Below are 21,136 nucleotides of genomic sequence, written 5' to 3'. Positions count from 1 at the left end.
AAGGCAAGGAGGAAAAAACGAAAACGTAAAAATTTAATTGTCCTAGTCCTTAAGGCCCAGATGTGCTGAGTCCTTAAGGGATTAATAAACTGGTGCCAGAAAGTTAAACAGATTTGTAAATTCTTTTAAAAATTCTTAATCCTTCCAGTACTTATTAGCTGCTGTATACTACAGAGGAAATTATTGGCAAAGTTCTGGGAAGACATTTAGTGTGCAGCAAGTGCTGCAATAATCTATTGGCGCTATGACTGCACAGACATGCGTTATCTCCAATGATGGCAATGCAGTTTGCATAGTATCCTGCCAAAAGATGACCAGTGTTGAAAGCTGCCCAAAGTCTTATTTCAGGCAGCTGTAATAAGACCACAATACCTGGACGGATTTAATATCTAAGGTGAGCAATGTTCTGTTCACTTAAACTGAATGATATCCTGATTTTGTTGCTGCAATACATATACTAAAACGTGGTTGACCATTAATTCTACTTACGTTTTTCCTTTTTGGGCTGAAAGGCTGTCACCCAGCTGCCTCCTCTTTCCTCCAGACAATTTATGATAACCAGACAATTTTCAATTTTTTTTTTAGGTTTTTCTCCCTCCTACCAGAAAACACAAAAGATAAATGAATTATGCATTTTTTTGGTTGTTTCTGACCCCTGTCCACATACTCTTTTGTAGACAGCACAGTCAGAAGAACTCAGTGCCCAATGTAAACGTATTGCAAAACAGTAGACCATATTATGAAAAGCAGATATCCAGTTCTTGTAACTAAAGCTTTCTACTTTGTATTATAAGATGTTCTACACTCATTTTTTTGACTGACCACATTCAGTTCAATGGGAGACTTCAATGTATTACTTTTAGAGGATACAGATCTATTAAGGTCATGTGATTTCCACGTAGGTACATTGCTTGTTATCAGAGCTCCCTTTGCAACTGTGCACCTTTGTGATCATCACATTACAAATGTTTTTTCTGAATGCCACAAAGCAGAGATCTTGCAAACCACAAGGAATTGATACAGAAAGTATATAAGATTTAGGCATACAATTTGCTGAACTAACAACAACTAAATTGCAGTGACAGGAGACTCAATTTTAACATGATAGAATCTAGCGGGGACATTTGTCATTGTTGCTTTGGTAAGCGAGTTCTCTAGGCATTTTTTCTTGCTTTTGGTTTTGCTTATGTATGACACCTTTATTATACTATCACAGGGGGTTGATAAATTTGGCTTACATAAGCAAAAAACTAATCACTTTTGAATACCTTTTTTTTGCACACAAGCAAAAACCATTTAATGGGCACTGTCATCAACTTTTTTTTTTTTTTATATGTTGTAGTACATATGTACTACAACATATCTCTAATATATTTTCATTATTTATTTATTTTTTTATTAAAATGTTTAAATCTCCCACCCCCCCTCCTCCTCCAGCTCATCTCCCCCCCCCCTCCTCCTCCTGCTCATCTCCCCCCCCCCCCCCTCCTCCTCCTGCTCATCTCCCCCCCCCCCTCCTCCTCCTGCTCATCTCCCCCCCCCCCCCTCCTCCAGCTCATCCCCCCCTCCTCCTCCTCCAGCTCATCTCCCCCCCCCTCCTCCTCCTCCAGCTCATCTCCCCCCCCCCTCCTCCTCCTCCAGCTCATCTCCCCCCCCCCCTCCTCCTCCTCCAGCTCATCTCCCCCCCCCCCTCCTCCTCCTCCAGCTCATCTCCCCCCCCCTCCTCCTCCTCCAGCTCATCTCCCCCCCCCTCCTCCAGCTCATCTCCCCCCCCCCTCCTCCTGCTCATCTCCCCCCCCCCTCCTCCAGCTCATCTCCCCCCCCCCCTCCTCCTGCTCATCTCCCCCCCCCCCTCCTCCTGCTCATCTCCCCCCCCCTCCTCCTCCTGCTCATCTCCCCCCCCCTCCTCCTCCAGCTCATCTCCCCCCCCCTCCTCCTCCAGCTCATCTCCCCCCCCCTCCTCCTCCAGCTCATCTCCCCCCCCCTCCTCCTCCAGCTCATCTCCCCCCCCCTCCTCCTCCAGCTCATCTCCCCCCCCCTCCTCCTCCAGCTCATCTCCCCCCCCCTCCTCCTCCAGCTCATCTCCCCCCCCCTCCTCCTCCAGCTCATCTCCCCCCCCCTCCTCCTCCAGCTCATCTCCCCCCCCCTCCTCCTCCAGCTCATCTCCCCCCCCCCCTCCTCCTCCAGCTCATCTCCCCCCCCCTCCTCCTCCAGCTCATCTCCCCCCCCCTCCTCCTCCAGCTCATCTCCCCCCCCCTCCTCCTCCAGCTCATCTCCCCCCCCCCTCCTCCTCCAGCTCATCTCCCCCCCCCCTCCTCCTCCAGCTCATCTCCCCCCCCCCCTCCTCCTCCAGCTCATCTCCCCCCCCCTCCTCCTCCTCCAGCTCATCTCCCCCCCCCCTCCTCCTCCTCCAGCTCATCTCCCCCCCCCCTCCTCCTCCTCCAGCTCATCTCCCCCCCCCTCCTCCTCCTCCAGCTCATCTCCCCCCCCCTCCTCCTCCTCCAGCTCATCTCCCCCCCCCTCCTCCTCCTCCAGCTCATCTCCCCCCCCCCTCCTCCTCCTCCAGCTCATCTCCCCCCCCCCTCCTCCTCCTCCTGCTCATCTCCCCCCCCCTCCTCCTCCTCCAGCTCATCTCCCCCCCACCCCCTCCTCCAGCTCATCCCCCCCCCTCCTCCAGCTCATCCCCCCCCCCTCCTCCAGCTCATCCCCCCCTCCTCCAGCTCATCCCCCCCCTCCTCCAGCTCATCCCCCCCCTCCTCCAGCTCATCTCCCCCCCCCTCCTCCTCCAGCTCATCCCCCCCCTCCTCCAGCTCATCCCCCCCCTCCTCCAGCTCATCTCCCCCCCCCCCTCCTCCTCCAGCTCATCTCCCCCCCCCCTCCTCCTCCAGCTCATCTCCCCCCCCCCTCCTCCTCCAGCTCATCTCCCCCCCCCCCTCCTCCTCCAGCTCATCTCCCCCCCCCCTCCTCCTCCAGCTCATCTCCCCCCCCCCTCCTCCTCCAGCTCATCTCCCCCCCCCCTCCTCCTCCAGCTCATCTCCCCCCCCCCTCCTCCTCCAGCTCATCTCCCCCCCCCCTCCTCCTCCAGCTCATCTCCCCCCCCCCTCCTCCTCCAGCTCATCTCCCCCCCCCTCCTCCTCCAGCTCATCTCCCCCCCCCTCCTCCTCCAGCTCATCTCCCCCCCCCTCCTCCAGCTCATCTCCCCCCCCTCCTCCAGCTCATCTCCCCCCCCTCCTCCAGCTCATCTCCCCCCCCTCCTCCAGCTCATCTCCCCCCCCTCCTCCAGCTCATCTCCCCCCCCCTCCTCCAGCTCATTCCCCCCCCCTCCTCCAGCTCATTTCCCCCCCCTCCTCCAGCTCATTTCCCCCCCCTCCTCCAGCTCATTCCCCCCCCCTCCTCCAGCTCATTCCCCCCCCCTCCTCCAGCTCATTCCCCCCCCCTCCTCCAGCTCATTCCCCCCCCCTCCTCCAGCTCATCTCCCCCCCCCTCCCCTCCAGCTCATTCCCCCCCAGCTCATCTCTTTGTGCGACTTTAAGCAAAAAAACAGCTCTAAATCCCTTAATAAATCTCCCCCTAGGTCCTCACCTTAAGTATTACAGGAATGAGATCCATAACAGAAAAAAACACCAAAGAATCCAATACCTAACGGAAAAATAGGCAAGTTATTGGCATGCGGATAATTGTGTAGCTGATCATATTCCCCAGTTTAGACACACTGGGAAAGATTAATGAAACTAGCACACAGTACTTGGCATAGCAACCAGGCTTTGCTATATCTTTTCACCAAAGTGCAGAGAGTGGTACATAAGCCAAATTACTGTAGCAACCTTTAGGGTAGGGTCACACGGAATGGATCAGCAGTGTATTTTACACTGCAGATCCACCGATGACCTGACCCTATATTGTGCCTCCCACTGTTTCTCCCCCCCCCCCCCATGTCCAGTCGCCATGCATACTCGCAGTCTACTCTCAGACATTGCGGAGCGCCTGCAATGTATGAGTACACTGCGCATGTGCACGGTGACTCGCAAGTCCCTGTGTGGTTGCTCAGAGCAGCACATTGCCGATGCAAGCAGTATACAGGGGAGAACAGCTGGAGGCACAATATAGGGTTGGGTCATCAGCGGATCAGCAGCGTAAAATATGCTGTGGATCCATTCTGTGTGATCCTACCCTTAATGTTTACTTGACATTCAATGACATTTTACAGCTACTCTTCATCACATTTTTAATACCTGTACAGATTCGCTGCCAAGAGACTGTAAAATGTCTTCATGTCGCATCTTTTTCCTCCTGATAGTGAAATGCAGGATGCCAGCCCAGAGCCACATGGTGTCAGTGAGAGGCAGAAAGGTGTGATGTGAAAGGCATCTGAGGCAAAAGAGAGGACTTATAAGTGCCAGAATATAATTTCCATCACTGGATGCCCACGTATCACAGTCCCTCTCACCTGTCCACATTGTTTTGAATTTCCCTTAGGGTCTCAACCTCCTTAGGCAGGTTTCCTCCAAGCAGACGGCTCCATTGACACTCAATGGCTCGATCCAACTTTGGCCACCAAAGCTAAAATATATGTATATAAATAGAAATATTTTATTTATAATTGTTATCATTGTCTTCATAAGCAGGAGAAATTCTAATATTACAATAGTGAGGTGGCAACCTGTACTATACCAAGAGACTTGCAAAGAAATTTATTGAAAGTAAAAATTTACAACATTCAGCAAAAAATCATCTCCTTCCCACTTTATTTTCAGCATTTCACCCAATTACAGAAGTAGTCAACTAGGATCCTCTCAGGCTTTCTACCTTACTTCCTGCATTAGTGGTCTTAGGTAATGACAGCTGGCGAGATTGTGTGAGGGCCTATCTACAACATTTTACCTCTCTCTTTTGGAAGTTTTCCCTCCTTTTTTAAATATGACTCTTTGGTAAGAGCAACTTTTCTCTAACATAGCTTCTAAATCTTTTTGCCATTCTGGTCATTGTATAATTTATACATGGCTTTTCATCAGTTTTCCAATCTGTAGGCTTTCTTACATTTTGTTGTCCCCAGGGGAAGTGGGTATTTTCCTGTCCTACTACTAAAAAAAAAAAATATAATTTTAAATATTTTTTTTCTGTGTCACCATATATTCTGAGAGGCAGAACATTAAAAGGGGTACTCTCTGGTGCCAGAAAGTTAAACAGATTTATAAATTACTTCTATTTAAAAAAATCTTAATCCTTCCAGTATTTATCAGCTGTTGAAAGCTTCACTGAAGTTCCTTTCTTTTTTAATTTAATTTCTGTCTGACCACAGTGATCTCTGCTGACACCTCTGTCATTGTCAGGAACTGTCCAGAGCAGGATAGACTTGCTATGGGGATTTGTTCCTACTCTGGGCAGTTCCTGATACGGACAGAGGTGTCAGCAGAGAGCACTGTGTAAAGAGGAGAAAAAGGGGAAGTAATACCACCCCTAAAATAATCCCTATGTCTTCCATCTAGGCATAGGCAGAGTGATCAACCAAAAGGAGCAGCTCTTCACAGGAACCTAACACTGAAGATTCTCTGTGGCTCCATTTGCTAGACCAGATACTTAACTGGAAAAGCAATAAGTAGGATAAACCTTCAACATAACCTAACCTCATTGGCCCTAGTGTTTTTAAGTCATCTTTTCATTAATTTTGGATTTATCTTCTTTAATGATTAATTTATTATTCAAGGTTTTATTGTGGGCATACAGTAATACAATTTTTTTTATTTTTTATTTTTTTTTACCTCAGGGCATATGTTATAAGCGTCAGTATACCTTAATGCAAACTCTAGGACATTATTTTTTGTTGTTAAACTAAACAGAATGAAGCACACTATAATAAAAGACCTTCACATCAGAGTTGGTAACACATAATGTACAGGACAACAGGCTATCTCTGACTGCATCCACACTACAGATCATCTGGCCACTGTCACTGGATATGTCAAACAGGACGCACATAGCCCTGCAGGACTATCTATGTGAACATACATAATTAGCGTGCACAAAAGTTTATATTATGGCTGGTGTCACCAACAGGTTAATTAAAATAATGGTACAATCAGGGGGATCCATTTAACATTTTGACTACTTAAGGATTGGCACAAAACATACCGCAGCAGAAGTTAGGATGATGGGACATTGTGAGTGAGCTGCACGGACAATGGAATTCACTGCATCACTTGGATCCTTACACTGTGTACTGGCTGCCAGAAGACCCTGAAGAGTAACAAAGGAACGTTACCTGTAAACTCCCGGAACAAATTCCATTTAATAACATGACAAGCTTAAAATTCACCTTACCCTAAAAAAGTGAGCAGTGATGTCATATGGTAGGGCGTATCCTTGCTGACTAATGTTTTTCTGTAACATTAGGCAAAGGTTATACAGAATGACGAATAAGTAAAATCCATGGATGTATTTCAAATAAACTAAGCAGACTATTATCTCACCAATTCTTTGTTGATGAATTTGAAAAAGTCCTCACAATCTAGACTTATGAATCCCCTCTTGGAAGTTGTGCTTATCAGTAATTTAGACGGGAGTGCAAGAAGAATCCTATATACAGATATCAAAAGCATTACTAATCTGGCATTGTGTCTATGACATATGTCATTGTAGCAAAACCTCATAATTCTGGCATTAAGAGGAATTTGGCAGGTAGATGGTGGCCTGTTAAACTCAGCATGCCTCTTCTTAACTTAAGCCTACCTGGTACACATGGCACGTTCTCCTTGACTTCTAAGCTGGTCACTCATTCCTCTGCTGCCGGAAGTCACTTCTAATCTTTGATGGAAGATGTTGAAAAGGAAAGTCATCTGACTGAGATTACCCGAACGTGACAAATCCCAGTGAACCAAATCACAGACCAATTCCTGTATGATAAGGGACAAAGAAAACACATGTATAATGAATACACTTATAATACAGAAGGTTATAGGGCAGGAGAATCTCATATACATAGAGTCCTGTAGCTACAGTATAAAACATTTCAAAGTGACAGTAGATAAAAAGTTGTCTTACTGCTACATCCCAAAAATATGTGGGAAAATCTGTTGGCAATTAGCATGTCACTACATTGACGAGTGTTGACCTGCTGTAACATTTCATATATATGGGGCGTGGCCTGGATGCAGAGCTGAGCGGTCGCACGAGCCAGAGCTCCCGCCGATCAGCCCTATAAACCCTGTAAAATTACCCTGTCAGTCGGCCGATACTCACCCCTGCTGATACCTGAGGTTGGCTGAGGACCGGGGGACCCATCTGGTGAGCGGCGGCGGTGAGAGCAGCGGTGCGCAGCCCAGTGCTGCACGGAGGTCCGGCTGGGAGGCGGATCCCTGTATCGGGCGGTGGCTGGAGGTAAGAGGTTGCGGTGAAGGTCTCCGGCTGGTCGGCTGAGGTCCGGACGGCTCTCCTGGCTCCTGGGAAGCTGTGGTCTCTGGATCAGTGTCTGAAGACGGCCGCCGCCATTGAGGGCTTCGTGGGCGTGGCTTCCCCGTTGACCAGGATACTCCCAGGCTCTGCTGTGCTCAAGGCTGAGACTGCTGTGGAGGGAGCTTTGGGCCCTGTAACCCCTCTCATGCTGGACTCTGCTATCTTGGTCTACTGCTCCTGCTATATTGAACTGCTCCTATCCCTAGAGTGAAGCTGCTGCCTGGAGACTTCTGCCTGCTTTTAGAGACTTTTGCTGTAGGTACCTGCGGTTTCTGGGGGCTGTGAGTGCTCAGGGGCTGAGTGGTGCATTGCTGGGACTTGTGGTGTTCTGCTGATGTGCTTGCACTCTGCCTAATGCTCTGTGAGCCTCTTTCGCTGCACCCCTTGCCGTGGGCCCTAGTAACTCTCTACCTGCTCTCTGCCTGGCCCTTCTGACCATGGGTAGCCCCTGTGGCAGCCAGAGGCATAAGAAATTTAAACTGAATGTTGACGCTCCAAGACCGACCTCTGATGAGGTGTCCTCCCGTTCTGGGGGCCCCTCGCACTTGGGTCCCGGCGCTCCAACTCAGTTAGCTGCTAAGGTGTCTGAGCAAGCGGCGAAGGTACTGAGACAGTTCTCCCGGGATCCGGATCGCCTGGGGGGGGGGTATATCTCCTGACCCTCCGCTGTCTTTCTTTGAGGGCTCTCTGTCTCCTCCGCAGCAACAGTCTCCTGCTCGTCCAATGTATGATGCTGCAGTACTGGATCAGCGGTTTTCTGAACTTCTGGCTGCTTTTACCTCCTGTCAGTCCGTCATGGTGACCAAGGTTGACGAGCTGAGGCAGGAGTTTGTTATTCTCCGGCATGAAACACAAAAGATTTGCGAGCGCACTGGGGAGGTGGAGTGAAGAGTTTCTACGGTGGAAGATACCCTGCACCCGCTCCCGAAGCGGGTTGACTCGCTACAGTGACAGGTCAACGGGTTGCTGAGCCGTTTGGATGACATGGATGACGTAATAATATCCGCCTTGTGGGCCTTCGTGAAAAGGTTGAGGGGCAGGATCCTGTGCTGTTCCTAGAAACCTGGCTGAAGGAGATTCTTGCAGCGGACACCTTCGCTCCCTACTTTTCTGTTGAGAGTGCTCACAGGGTTCCAGCCCGGCCACCAGGTGGCAATCTTGGCCACCAGGTGGCGAAGCTTCTCCATTTCAAGGACAGGGATGCCATCCTCAGGGCTGTGTGCCTCAAATGCGAAATTCTTCAGGATGGAAGCAGAGTGTCCTTTTACCCTGATTTTTCGGTTGAACTTTGCAAGCAGCAAGTGCAGTTCACGGAAGCCTGGGCAAAGCTGCGAGCCAAGGGCTATCGCTATTCGATGTTGTATCCTACATGTCTACGAGTGGTAGATGGGACTTCTACCAAGTTCTTCACTTCTCTGTCTGAAGCTCTCCATTGGATGGATGCTGCTCCCCCGTCAGACCACCGGACTGACCTGTGCTGTTCTGGCCTGCTGCTGACTGTTCTCCGTGAAAGTTTGTAGCTAGTTGTTAGGGAGTCAGCTACTTGTGTAGGGACCCCGTAGGCTCCTGTGTCCCTAAGTCCTCTTGGGATAGTTTTCAATTACCGTCCGTATTAGTTCTTGCTGGGGTGGTGGGAGGGATTGGGGTTTACTAGACTAGTCTTCCTCGGGTGCCCATAGTGGTTTAAATTTGGGCATAGGTCTGCACTGTTAGGGATTAACGGTTTAGTGTTTCCCGGTTAGTGTTAGACAGGGTTTTCATGGGGTTGTTAACTTTTTGCTTTGTTGCATTTGTTTTTGTGCTCTGTGTTTGTGTTACATCTGTTTGTTGGTTTGTCTGTTGGGTGAGTGGGGTGTGTGTGTGGTCCCGGTGCTTGATCCTCCCTGGTCCTTGGTTGGTCCCTCCTGTTTCTTAATAGTGTACTGTATCAAGATGGAGGCTCAATTCCAAGTTTAAGAGGGCCCTTTCTTGAAAAAAAAAAAAAAAAACACTGAGTAGATTTGTGAATGTATTTTTTTTTGTAACCATGTATAATGAGAAATAAAAAATTAATAAAAAATAAATAAATAAAAAAAGAGGGCCTTTTGTCTTGATTTTGTTGAGCGTCAGTCTCCTCATATTATCTGCCTACAAGAGACTCATGTTACAGGTCAGGGCCTGGATTGTGAGGGGTTACCATGCTACCTATTCCACAAATTCTAGGGGGTTTCTGTGCTGATTACCAAAACCCTGCCGTTGGTTGCCTGTGATCAATTCGGGAGGTTTGTCCATTTATACTGTTCTCTGGGGTCTGTCTCTTTTGTTCTAGTTGCTGTGTATGTGCCCCCCCCCACCTTTTCCAAGTCTCAGTCCTGCATCTCATTACTAACGAACTGCTTTCTTTTCCCTCTGACCCTGTCCTTTTTGTAGGTGACTTCAACGTGGTTCCTGATCCAATCCATGACCGCACCACAGGTGCTGACCATGGCACCTCTACAATCAATACCTGGCGGTTGGCTTTGGGCTTGACTGACCTCTGGAGGTGGAAATACCCTGCTGGGTCCTCCTCCTCCTTTTATTCTGCGGCCCATAGGTTGTTTCTCGCATAGATCTGGCTTTGGCGTCTGAGGATCTTCTTCCGGCGGTAAGAGACGTTTCCTACACCTCTAGTTGGATCTCAGACCACTCTGCCATAGTGGTAGTTTTGCACCTTGGCCCTGCCCCCCCCCCCTTCCCGCGTATGGCGCATGCACCCTGGCTGGCTACAGGCTGAGGCGGTTGTGGAAGCTTTGGGGGTGGCTCACACTGAATACTGGTAACATAATACTGACTATCCTGACCCTCTAGTGCAGTGGGATGCGTACAAAGCCACGATTAGGGGAACTTTCATTGTGGGAGTCGCCGGTCAGCGGAGGCTTAGGTCGGCCGTGGAGAGTGCACTGTTACAGAGGGTGGCGGTTCTGGAGGCTGAGTGTGTTAGGAATCCGTCCCCTGAGAATGAGAGGGAGTGGGCTAAAACTCAGAGATCCTTGCTAGTGGTCCAGAAAGATAGGGTCCAATTGAAGTTAGCAGATAGGGAGGCTGTCCTGTTCGAATTTGGGGACAAGAATGGTAAATTATTGGCTTAATTAGCTAGGGCTACTCGCCCGACGGCCGCTATTGCTTGCATCATGGGAAGTGATGGGGTGGTAGTTACGGATCCTCAGAGTATAAATGCAGTTTTTCAGGAATTCTACTCGTCCCTATATGTTGCCCCCTCTGTGCCCTGTCAGGGGAGATTCTCTCCTTCTTGCAGGATTTGTCTCTCCCCTCGCTTACGCGGGCTCAGGCGGAGGCATTGGATGCCCCTTTACAGTGGAGGAGGTGGCTCAGGCTTTGCACGATCTCCCTCGGGGGAAGACTCCAGGTTTAGACAGGATGGTTAGTGATTGGTACAGGATGAATGAGGAGCGTCTGGCCAATATTCTGTGTAAATTGTTTCATTCCATAGCCAATGGGGGGGGGGGGGGGGGTCTGTGCCGGGAAGTGTGTCCGATTGTGTGTCTGGTTAACTGTCCGTGTTGGGACTCTTCTCGGGATCTCAGATTTGCCCTGTGTTCATTATTGATCCTTTTGGTATGCTTTATCTCCTCATCATTGTTTATTGAGGCTCACTGGGACCTCTGGGGAGGGCTGTCTTCTATGTTTATGTTATCTCATCAAGTTGGGCGATGTTTGTTACTCTTATTTGCAAAAACTTAAAAAAAAAAAAAAGATAGAATTATTTACTTATCGATAATTCGGTTTTCTTGAGTCCACCATGACAGCCCACATGAGATGGTCCCAATGCCAGTAATGCCAGTAGAAGAAAACAACCCCAACACCAAAAAAAAGGGAGGAAAATAATGGGGCTGTCATGGTGGACTCAAGAAAACCGAATTATCGGTAAGTAAATAATTCTATCTTTACATATCGTCCACCATGACAGCCCACATGAGAAATACCAAATAAACATCATTAGGGAGGGACAATGGCCTGCAGAACCTTTCTACCGAAGGCCAAATCATAAGACTCTGATAAGTCGAGCCTATAATGTTTAAAAAAGGTATGGGGATTTGACCATGTAGCTGCCCTACAAATCTGATCTATTGAGGCAGCAGATCTTTCCGCCCAGGTTGTTGACATTGCTCTAGTAGAATGAGCTTTCAGACCGTTAGGGACCTTGGAACTGCAAAAGAAGATTAGAGTCTTTCCTCCAAAGACTTGTGACATCCAAACAATAGAGAAGACATCTTCTAACATCTAACATGTGAAATTACTCTTCCTGTGGATCTCTTGGATTATTACAAAAAGAAGGAAGAAAAATTTCTTGAGACCGGTGGAAGTCAGTAACCACTTTAGGGAAAAAAGAAGGATCTAGTCTGAGGGTTACTTTGTCATCAGATATGGACATGCATGGTTCATTGATTGACAGGGCTTGAATTTCTCCAACTCTTCTAGCAGAAGTAATAGCTATGAGAAAAGCTAGTTTTAGAGTGACACATTTTATAGAACACTGATCTAGAGGTTCAAAAGGGTGAGAAGTGAGAGCAGATAGCACCAAGTTAAGGTTCCAAGAGGGTGTACGGATTGGAGTTTTACGTTTTAGTCTAGAAACCGCCTTAAAAAACCTTTTAATCCAACGATGATCTGCAATCTGATGATCAAAGAAAGCCCCCAACGCTTCCACTTGGACTTTTAATGTACTAAGCGAGAGTCCTTTCTCAAATCCCTCTTGAAGGAAATCAAAAATTTGTGGATAATTGGGATGAGATGGGTCTGGCTCAATTTGTTTACTCCAGGATAGAAATTTCTACCAGATTTTTAGGTATATTTTTGAAGTAGAGGGTTTCCTACTCTTCAATAATGTAGAAATTACTTTTTGAGACAGACCTTGTTTCCTCAAATTTGACTCTTCAAAATCCAGGCCGTAAGATGTAGGTTCTGTAGACCCTGATGAAATACTGGGCCCTGAGACAGAAGGTCTTCCACTAGATGTAGAGGGAAGGGTGATTCTATCGCTAGAATTTTCAATAGACAAAACCACCCCCCAAAACCACAATTTTGAGCTAATGCGTCTACTGCCAGCGGCCTTTCTCTCGGATTTAGAGAGTAAAACTGAATGGACTTGGTGTTCTGGCGGGAGGCAAACAGATTTATAGAGGGTTGACCCCCCTTGAGAACCAGTAGATGGAACACAGGATTTAGGGACCATTCCAGGGTCCTCCGGCTTAAAAAGTCCGCTATCTGATTGCAGGATCCCTTCAGATGAACGTCCGTAATGGAGGAGACATTTCTTTCCAACCAAGCAAGGATTCTGGCCGCAATAGCTTGAAGAGCTTTGTGCCTTGTGCCCCCCTGATGTCACAGAAAAGCTACTGTTGTTGAACTGTCTGAGTACATTTTTATATCTTGATTGAGAAGGAGAGTTTTGGCTGACACAAGGGTCTCCCACACAGCTCTTAGTTCCTTGTAATTTGAGGAAAACTTGTTTAGATGAGGAGGCCAGCGACCTTGGAAGTACTGTCCCTGTACATGAGCACCCCATCCCAGGCACTTGCATCTGTAGTCACAAGGACTGGATCTGACAGCCAAGGGACCCCTTTTTTTTTTTTAAATTCGTTTTATTGAAAAGTAAATAACTTTAGACCACAGGCCCATTAAAGTGAACACGAAGCATATCTACAGTACATAGAAAAGGGTCATGAGACCATACATCAAAATACAGAATGCAAGCGACAGGATACTCCAGGTTACATGACATGGTATACATCGAAGTCATAAAACACTACCCAACTGAGGTAGGTAAACTGAAAACAAAGTAGAACAAGAAGGCGAACATTCGCCAAAATTAGCAATCGTATACCATCCCGCGAGGAGCAACAATACTATCACTAGTTAGTGGTACCATCAAATAACCCATGATAAATAACCCCGAAAGGCAACCCACGCATCCAAGGAAGAAAAAAAGAATCGACAAACGTACACAGAAAGAGAAACAAAGGTTAGTAGAGACAACAGACAGCAAGCATAGCATCAATGTATCTTACATTGTCCCAGAGGAGGTCACAGAGTACGAGCATTGAGTCAAGGGAGAGGAACACCAACCACCCCATACAAAATAAAATTTACCCGGGCACTTCCTATTCTTGTAAACTATGTGTGAGAAAGGCAATGTAGCATTTACCATAGCCTTCCATTGAGTCAGGGTAGGAGAGCCGGGGTCCATCCATTTAAGAGCAATAGCCTTCCTGGCCAAGAACAAAGTTTCCCGCAAAAACGTACGTACGTGATGTGTCCATATCTCTTCATCTAAGACACCAAAAAGGCAGATCAAAGGATCAAGAGATAGGGAAGGTTGAGCCAGAGTAGCTAAAAAAGTGAGCACTGCATGCCAGAAAGCTGGTATATAGGGGCAGGCCCATATCAAATGCCAAAAGTCTGCCCTGGCAGCGCTACAGCGATGACAAGCATCGGAGTCTGAACGACCCATTCTATGGAGCCTTAAAGGAGTGATATAACTATAGTGTATAATGTTCAATTGGATCAATTTATTATTCGCTGCCGGGGACACTAACATGTGGGAGGAAAAAATGTCCTCCCATACATCCTTAGTCAAATTAGGGATATGGGATTCCCAATGCCGGACCGCCGGTACTGGAGTGCGGGAGTTCTTGGCCTGAATAAGGTGCGTGTACAGGATGGACACCAGCCCCCTGGGACCCTGTGACTTCAGAACCCCAATGAGGGGAAAAGCTGATATCAATGGGCTCCCTATTGGGAACTGGGCATTCAGGGCGTGTCGGAGCTGGAGGTATTTAAAAAAACTGTTTCTGGGAAGAGCATGACTGGATTGCAACTGATCAAATGAACAGAGCACATTGTCACGATAAACATGCCCCAAAGTAAGCACCCCCGCGTTCTGCCAGAAGACTGGGTCCAGAGCATCGCTCACTTGAGGAAGTTGAGGATTATGCCATAGAGGGGTATCCTCAGCAATGTCAGTATATCCATATATTCCCTTAACAGCCCGCCATACCTTTATGGCCAGCTTATGAAGTTGGAGGTAAGCTCTACCTCCAAGGACAGGGCTATCTAGCAGCATCCTAAGGGTCATTATCGGGACAGACCTAGCTAAGGACTGTTCGGAATCCGGCACCACATCCCCAGAGATCCAGTGCCTGATATACCGAAGTTGACCGGCCAAATAATATAAATAAAAATCAGGGAGTGACATTCCCGCCGCCAACTTGGGGCGTTGTAACGTGGTTAGCCGAATTTTAGGTCTATTGGGGCCCCAAATAAATGGTGAAAGAAGGGAGTGAAGAGAATCAAAGAAGTGTCTAGGTACAGGCACTGAGGCATGCTCCAGCACATAAAGGCACTTAGGTAAGACAATGAGTTTAATAAGATTGATACGGCCAGCGACCGATAATGGGAGCGTGGCCCACACCCGGAACTTCGCTTTAACATAAGGAAGTAGAGTGAGTATGTTGGCGGACAGGTCAAGCAAAGGATCTCTGTGAATGTGAACCCCCAAATACTTAAATGAGGAAACCACCGGGAGGCCATTCATTACCGGGGGCCAATCCCTAGACAGAAGCGGCATCACTGCAGACTTAGTCCAGTTGATGAGTAGACCAGAGAAATACCCAAAACGGTCCATGAGTGCCATGACATAAGGAAGCATCAATGTAGGGTCAGAGAGGAATAACACCATATCATCGGCATAGAGGCCTATGCGCTCCTCCCGGCCCCCCGTAGACATACCTCGGAAGCCAGGATCCTGCCGAATGCGGAGGGCGAGGGGCTCCACTGCCACCGCAAATAGAATCGGGGAGAAGGGACACCCCTGACGCGTGCCCCGGCCGAGAGCAAATGGGGAAGAACACACACCATTCACCAGGATCTGGGCCTGCGGGCATCTGTACAGGAGGGACACCCATTTTCTAAAGTTAGGACCAAAACCAAATTTAACAAGGGTAGCCTGCAAATAACCCCATTCCACGGAATCAAAGGCCTTGGCGGCGTCCAGCGACGCCAAAGCCCAATCTCCCCCCAGAGCGTTCCCCACCTGGACAGCCGCCTGTACCCTACAGATGTTATCGGATGTGGATTTGCCAGGCATGAAGCCGGATTGATCTGGGTGAATTATGGATAGGATTACCTTGTTCAATCGGTTAGCTAAAACTTTCGTAAGCACCTTATAATCCAGATTCAGCAGCGAAATGGGTCTGTAAGAACCGCACTCCACAGGATTTTTATCAGGTTTTAGGAGGACAACTATGGTTGCCTCATACATAGAGGCAGGTAGAATACCATCCTCAAATGCCCGTTCAAACATTGCAAGCAGGGATGGAAGGAGCATGTCGGAATACCGCAAGTAAACCTCCAGTGGAAGGCCATCAGGGCCCGGAGATTTACCCTTAGTCATGTCCCCCATGGCATCCTGAATCTCCAGTAAGGAGAGGGGGGCCTCCAACATCATCCGAGCACTATCCGATAGTACCGGAAAGTCAATACCGTCCAGGTAGGTGTCCAGCTCCTCAGCACCATACTGCACCTGTGAAGAATAGAGATTAGAGTAGTATGTGGCAAAGCAACGCGCAATGTCCGCAACCCCCAACAGCTCGGACCCATCCGAGGCCACTATCTTAAGAATCGCAGGGGCAGAAGAGTTCTGCCTGACTATATGTGCTAACAGCTTACTAGATTGATTGCCATGTTCAAAGTAGAATTGTTTTGTGAAAAACAGCTTTCTATTGGCCTTCTCTGAGAGGTGCAGCATATATTGCCGCCCCGCACTCAGCCATTCAACCTTATTAGCCTCGGATGAGTCCGCAACGTATCGGGCCTCCAGCTCCGCACATCGTCCAGCCAGCTCCTCCTCCCGCCTAGACGCTGACTTTTTGAGAAAGGAGATAGTGGAGCGCAAGCATCCCCTCAAATACGCCTTCAATGTCTCCCACACCAGGATGGGGGAACTCCCAGGGGAATTGGCCTCAAGAAAGACTCGAAGCTGGTCCAGAATACGGTCGCAGGAGCCTATCTGTTCCAGCCAGAAAGGGTGGATTTTCCACCTCCGCGGTGAACCAGGATCTACCATGGAGACATCAAGCATTAGGGGGGAATGGTCTGATATAGCCCGCGGTTCATAGGAAACCGCTGAAACCTGGGGAAGAAGGAGCGAGTTGCCACATGCAAGGTCGATCCTGGACAGCGCATTTCTGCCCAGAGTGTGACAAGAGTATTGCCTAGCCTGAGGGTACCTGGCCCTAAAAATGTCTACCCATCCAACCTCCCCCAAAAACAGCGATAAAGGGCCACCCCCAACTCCCACCGGGACCCCCCTGGGGCTATGGCGATCTAGGGACGGATTCGGTACCATGTTGAAGTCCCCCATACAGAGGACACGGGCAGAGGGATAACTAGCTGCGAAGGTAACCGCCCTATGGAGTATATCCATAGAGGCAGGGGGAGGGTTGTATATGAATAAGAAGACAAAAGGCACATTATTTAAAAATGCGTATACAAAGATAAAACGACCCTGTGAATCCTTACGTACTGTAACTGGGTCCCACCTTACTCTCCGACTAACCAGTAGGGAAACCCCCCTTGAGAAGGACGTGTGATAGGAGTGCAAGGACCATTGGACCCAGGGTTTAGAAAACTGTCCAGCTTTATCTGGAGTAAGATGTGTCTCCTGCAGTGCCACAATATGAGGCTGATACTTTCTAATATGGGAGAATATCATAGTGCGCTTGCGCGGGGTGCGTGCTCCTCTAACATTCCATGACATTATCTTAATATCAGCCATAAGAAGAGACAACACGTAAAACAGCAGGGGGAGAGGTAAAGACAGAGAAGACATACATGCCCCAGCCGGGGTGAGAAACGCCGACAGGGATGCGCGGGACCATACATAGGCCATGGTACTGAAGTGGTAAGACAAAAAACCCAACTAATAGGCGACCCCGCGGGTAGGTATCTTGGAGGCAAAATGAAACCCCAAACTAAGTAGGGGACCAGTAAATAAATCAAACAGTAAACATAACTATACCAGTGTTGCATAAGCATCAGTGGAGCAACAGCTCCATCTAGTGGGGAGAACCTGCTCATACATGCTAACAGTGGAGAACCCTGAGTATGTTCATCAATCATTAGGAGAATATGAGTCCAGCTGGGACCTGAGAGAAGAAGTGGAGGAAAATACAGGAAAATAAAAACAGGGGGGGGGAGGAAGGAAAAAAGAGGAAGAGAAAAAAGGGAAAAAAGGAGGAAGCAGGGAGAGAGAGGAAGGAAGTACAGGGAAGAAAAAAAAAAAAAGGAGAGAGAGAGGGGGGACGGGAGGGGGAAAACAGGGGGTGGAGGGAGGGTCTTGCGAAGGAGAGAAGGATAGGGGAAGCAGGAGAAAGAGAGAGGAAATAGAAAATGATAAAACATATATGATCAACAGTAAATCCCATCCCCGACTCAGGAGATTGTCCACCCGCCACCCCGACCCCCCCACAAATGGAAAAAAGTAAAAAAGAATAAAAAAAAGAAAAACAAAAATAATAATCCCAGCAAACAGGAGTCCCACAGCAAGGGACAGTCCAGGTAATCGAGGAACAAAAGGTCTCAGGCACTATGGGGGGGAGGGTCGGTTAGGAAGGGGGAACGGGAAGGGGGGGGGGGGGGAAACTGGCACATCAGGGAGAGGGGTCCAGGAGACCGGGGCCATACAGGGGGATAGAGGCAAGGGGAGGGAGGGTAAAGGTCACGGCAGGAGGTCCTGTACCAGCATCTCCATCTCACCACGTAATCCTGGGTCACCTACAGGATCCGGATCAACGTTGGCGCCGTAGCCAGTCATCCGCATCCTGCGGGGAAGTAAAGAAAACCGCCCGGTCACCATCCACGATCCTCAACCGGGCAGGGTATGCCATGGAGTATGGTACCCCTCTCTCCCTCAGCCGCGCCTTGCTAGAAGTAAACGAGGCCCTCTTGCGTTGAAGATCAGAGGAGAAGTCCGGGAAAATGGATACCTTTGAGTTCTGCACTATGATCTCCGGCAGCCGCCGGGCAGAGCGGAGGATCAAGTCCCGATCATTGCAGTTGAGAAACCTCGCCAATAGGGGACGAGGAGGCGCACTTGGGATCGGTGGCTTAGATGGTACTCTGTGTGCTCTCTCCACGGCGTAAGCAGCTGAGAAGGGGGCATCCGGAAAGAGCTCTTTGATCCAGGACTCCACATAGGCCCCCGGGTTCTGACCCTCCGCCCGCTCAGGGAGACCGATCACTCTAATGTTATTCCGGCGCAGCCGGTTCTCGAGGTCGTCATTCTTCTGACGGGCCAAATCCAGTTGCTCCCGGACCTCGCGGAGTGAAGAGGGTAGAGGCTGTACCGTGTCTTCCAGGGTGGAGATGCGTGTCTCAGTCTCAGTCACCCGCTCCCTCAAGGTCTGAAAGTCCTGCCGTAGGAGGCCCACGTCCACCCTGACCTCTTCAAGCTTGCCGGTGAGAGAAGTGCGGCATGTCTGGATCGCCATCAGGAGGGTATCACTCACCTCCCGAAGGGTAAGGTCAGTAGAATCAGCGCCCTCTTCACGATGTGAAGCCTCTCCTCCCTCCGCAGCCGCTGGTGGAACACGCGCCCCGGCCTGAGCGGCGCCATCTTGCCTGTCTGCGTGGGCATAGTCCCGGAGCTTTTCCACGGCCGGTCGATCCTTGTTTCTCGTCGGGTCTTGTTTAGAGGCCATAATGCGGGTCCTCAGCTGAGTCTGTGGGGTCAGGGACTCCAGGATTCACCTCAGGATAAGTTAAATGCAGGTTCTAAGCGGGAGCACTCACAGCGTGCGACCGCTCATCTCAACCGCAAAGCCACGCCCCCCCGCCAAGGGACTCCTTTCTTTAGGTTTGTGGCTACCAACCACCATTTTAGAGACCTTACTACCCCGGGGGTTAATGTGAATTTTTTGTCTAGCGTCAGTTGAGATCTGTTCCATACAGAAAGAGTCTGAGCTTGAAGCTGTCTTGAGTGGAATTGAGCCCATTTGACCGCAGGAATCGTGGAGGTCATAGACCCCAACACTGACATTGCTTCTCTTATAGACACCAGTTTTGATTTTTGAAATTTTCTTATCTTTGACTGGATAGTCTCTATTTTTGCTGGAGGTAGAAAAGTTGCTTTTTTTGAGTCCAACAGCATGCCTAAAAAAATCTTTCTGTGGGATGGAAGAAGATCCGATTTTTATAGATTGAGAATCCACCCCAAGTTCTGGAGATGCTGTATTACCAGATCCAATTGAGATAGGAGAAGATGTTTTGAGGAGGCTGTCATCAGCAGGTCGTCTAAATAAGGGATCAAATTTATATTTTGTAGGCGAAGATGTGCTACTACCTCCACCATTATCTTTGTGAATAACCTCGGAGCTGATGAGATTCCGAAAGGAAGACACAAATTGGTAATGGAAGATTTGATCCCCTATCTTGACCGCAAACCAGAGAGACTTCTGATGCTCCGGGTGAATAGGTACATGGTAGTACGCATCTTTGAGGTCTAGGGTAATCATTACTGCATTGGAAGCTATCATGGGAATCGCTGTTTTTATTGATTCCATTTAGAATCTTTTGTAGGAAATGAATTAGTTCAGATATTTTACATTTATTATCGTTCTGAACGACCCATTGGGCTTCGGGATCAGAAAGAGTAGTGACCCTGACTCCTCTCCGATGTCGGAACTTGAGTGATAGCTACCAAATGCAGCAGATTTCTTACCCCCTCCCGCATTCTCTCTTGCAGGAGAGGGGAAGGTTGAGTTGAGACGAAAAAATTTTGAGGTGGGAGGGAGGAAAACTATCTTTTATCCTACCGACAACAGGTTTAGGATCCAAGGGTTTGTTGTTACAGATTGCCACTGAGGTACAAAATGCTTGAGTCTTCCTCCCACCAACCAGCAGTCATTGCTTTTTGGCAGGTTGAGAGGGATTGAGGAGGAAATCTTTACCTTTCCCCCCTTTGGGGTAGCTCCACCTACTCGTTTTTCCTTTCCCTCTATAATTTGACCTTCCTTGGGGACGAAAAAAAAGAGTTTTTGCAGGTTTTTTAGCTTTTTCTTCTGGAAAAACGTTATCATCCGTGGCCTTTCCTAAAATATCTTCCAAAAAAGGCCCAAATATAGATTTCCCTATACAAGGTATGGCACAAAGTTTATTCTTGGAGGTGGGATCCCCTTTCCAAAACTTTAGCCATAAAGCTCTTCTGGATGAATTTGATAAGGCAGCGGACTTAGTCGCCATTCTCACAGATTCAGCCGAAGCATTTGCCAAAAAACCTGCCGCCATTTTTAACATGGGTACAGAAGCCAGTAAGTCCTCTCTAGGCATTTTATTCTCAATGTGTTGTTCTAACTGAGAAAGTCAGATAAAAAGAGCTCTAGCTACACTAGTAGCTGCTATGTTCGGGTTCAAAATGGCGGTAGATGCTTGCCAGGTTTTACGTAATAGACCATCCATTTTTCTATCCATGGGGTCTTTGAGTTGGCATGAATCCTGAAAAGGAAGAGATGTTTTCTTTACCACTTTTGATAATTGGCAGTCTATTTTAGAAATGTCATTCCATAATTCGATGTCTTTTCCTTCAAAAGGCAATCTATTTTTTATTTCCCTGGAAATTTGTAATTTCCTTTCAGGGTCCTGCCATTCATCC

At 48.4% G+C, this 21,136-nt stretch overlaps 1 protein-coding gene across 2 annotated transcripts in view; it reads right to left on the bottom strand.

The window, feature by feature from the left end:
* The window catches only part of FANCA (FA complementation group A), a 170,460-nt gene that overhangs the window by 17,442 nt on the left and 131,882 nt on the right, over nucleotides 1-21,136 (bottom strand). For both annotated transcript variants that reach the window (XM_056525988.1, XM_056525989.1), the window contains 8 exons: nucleotides 6,727-6,890; nucleotides 6,468-6,573; nucleotides 6,319-6,378; nucleotides 6,130-6,234; nucleotides 4,448-4,560; nucleotides 4,233-4,368; nucleotides 3,583-3,639; nucleotides 490-598 (listed from right to left, as the gene is read on the bottom strand). In XM_056525988.1, coding sequence (XP_056381963.1) covers nucleotides 490-598; nucleotides 3,583-3,639; nucleotides 4,233-4,368; nucleotides 4,448-4,560; nucleotides 6,130-6,234; nucleotides 6,319-6,378; nucleotides 6,468-6,573; nucleotides 6,727-6,890 — 850 coding nt within the window. The remainder of the gene's footprint in view (nucleotides 1-489; nucleotides 599-3,582; nucleotides 3,640-4,232; nucleotides 4,369-4,447; nucleotides 4,561-6,129; nucleotides 6,235-6,318; nucleotides 6,379-6,467; nucleotides 6,574-6,726; nucleotides 6,891-21,136) is intronic.

This window comes from Hyla sarda, chromosome 6 (genome assembly GCF_029499605.1).
Source record: "Hyla sarda isolate aHylSar1 chromosome 6, aHylSar1.hap1, whole genome shotgun sequence".
Lineage (NCBI taxonomy): Eukaryota > Metazoa > Chordata > Amphibia > Anura > Hylidae > Hyla > Hyla sarda.
Note: the sequence above shows the minus strand (reverse complement) of the source record. Positions and strands in the feature narration are given on the sequence as shown.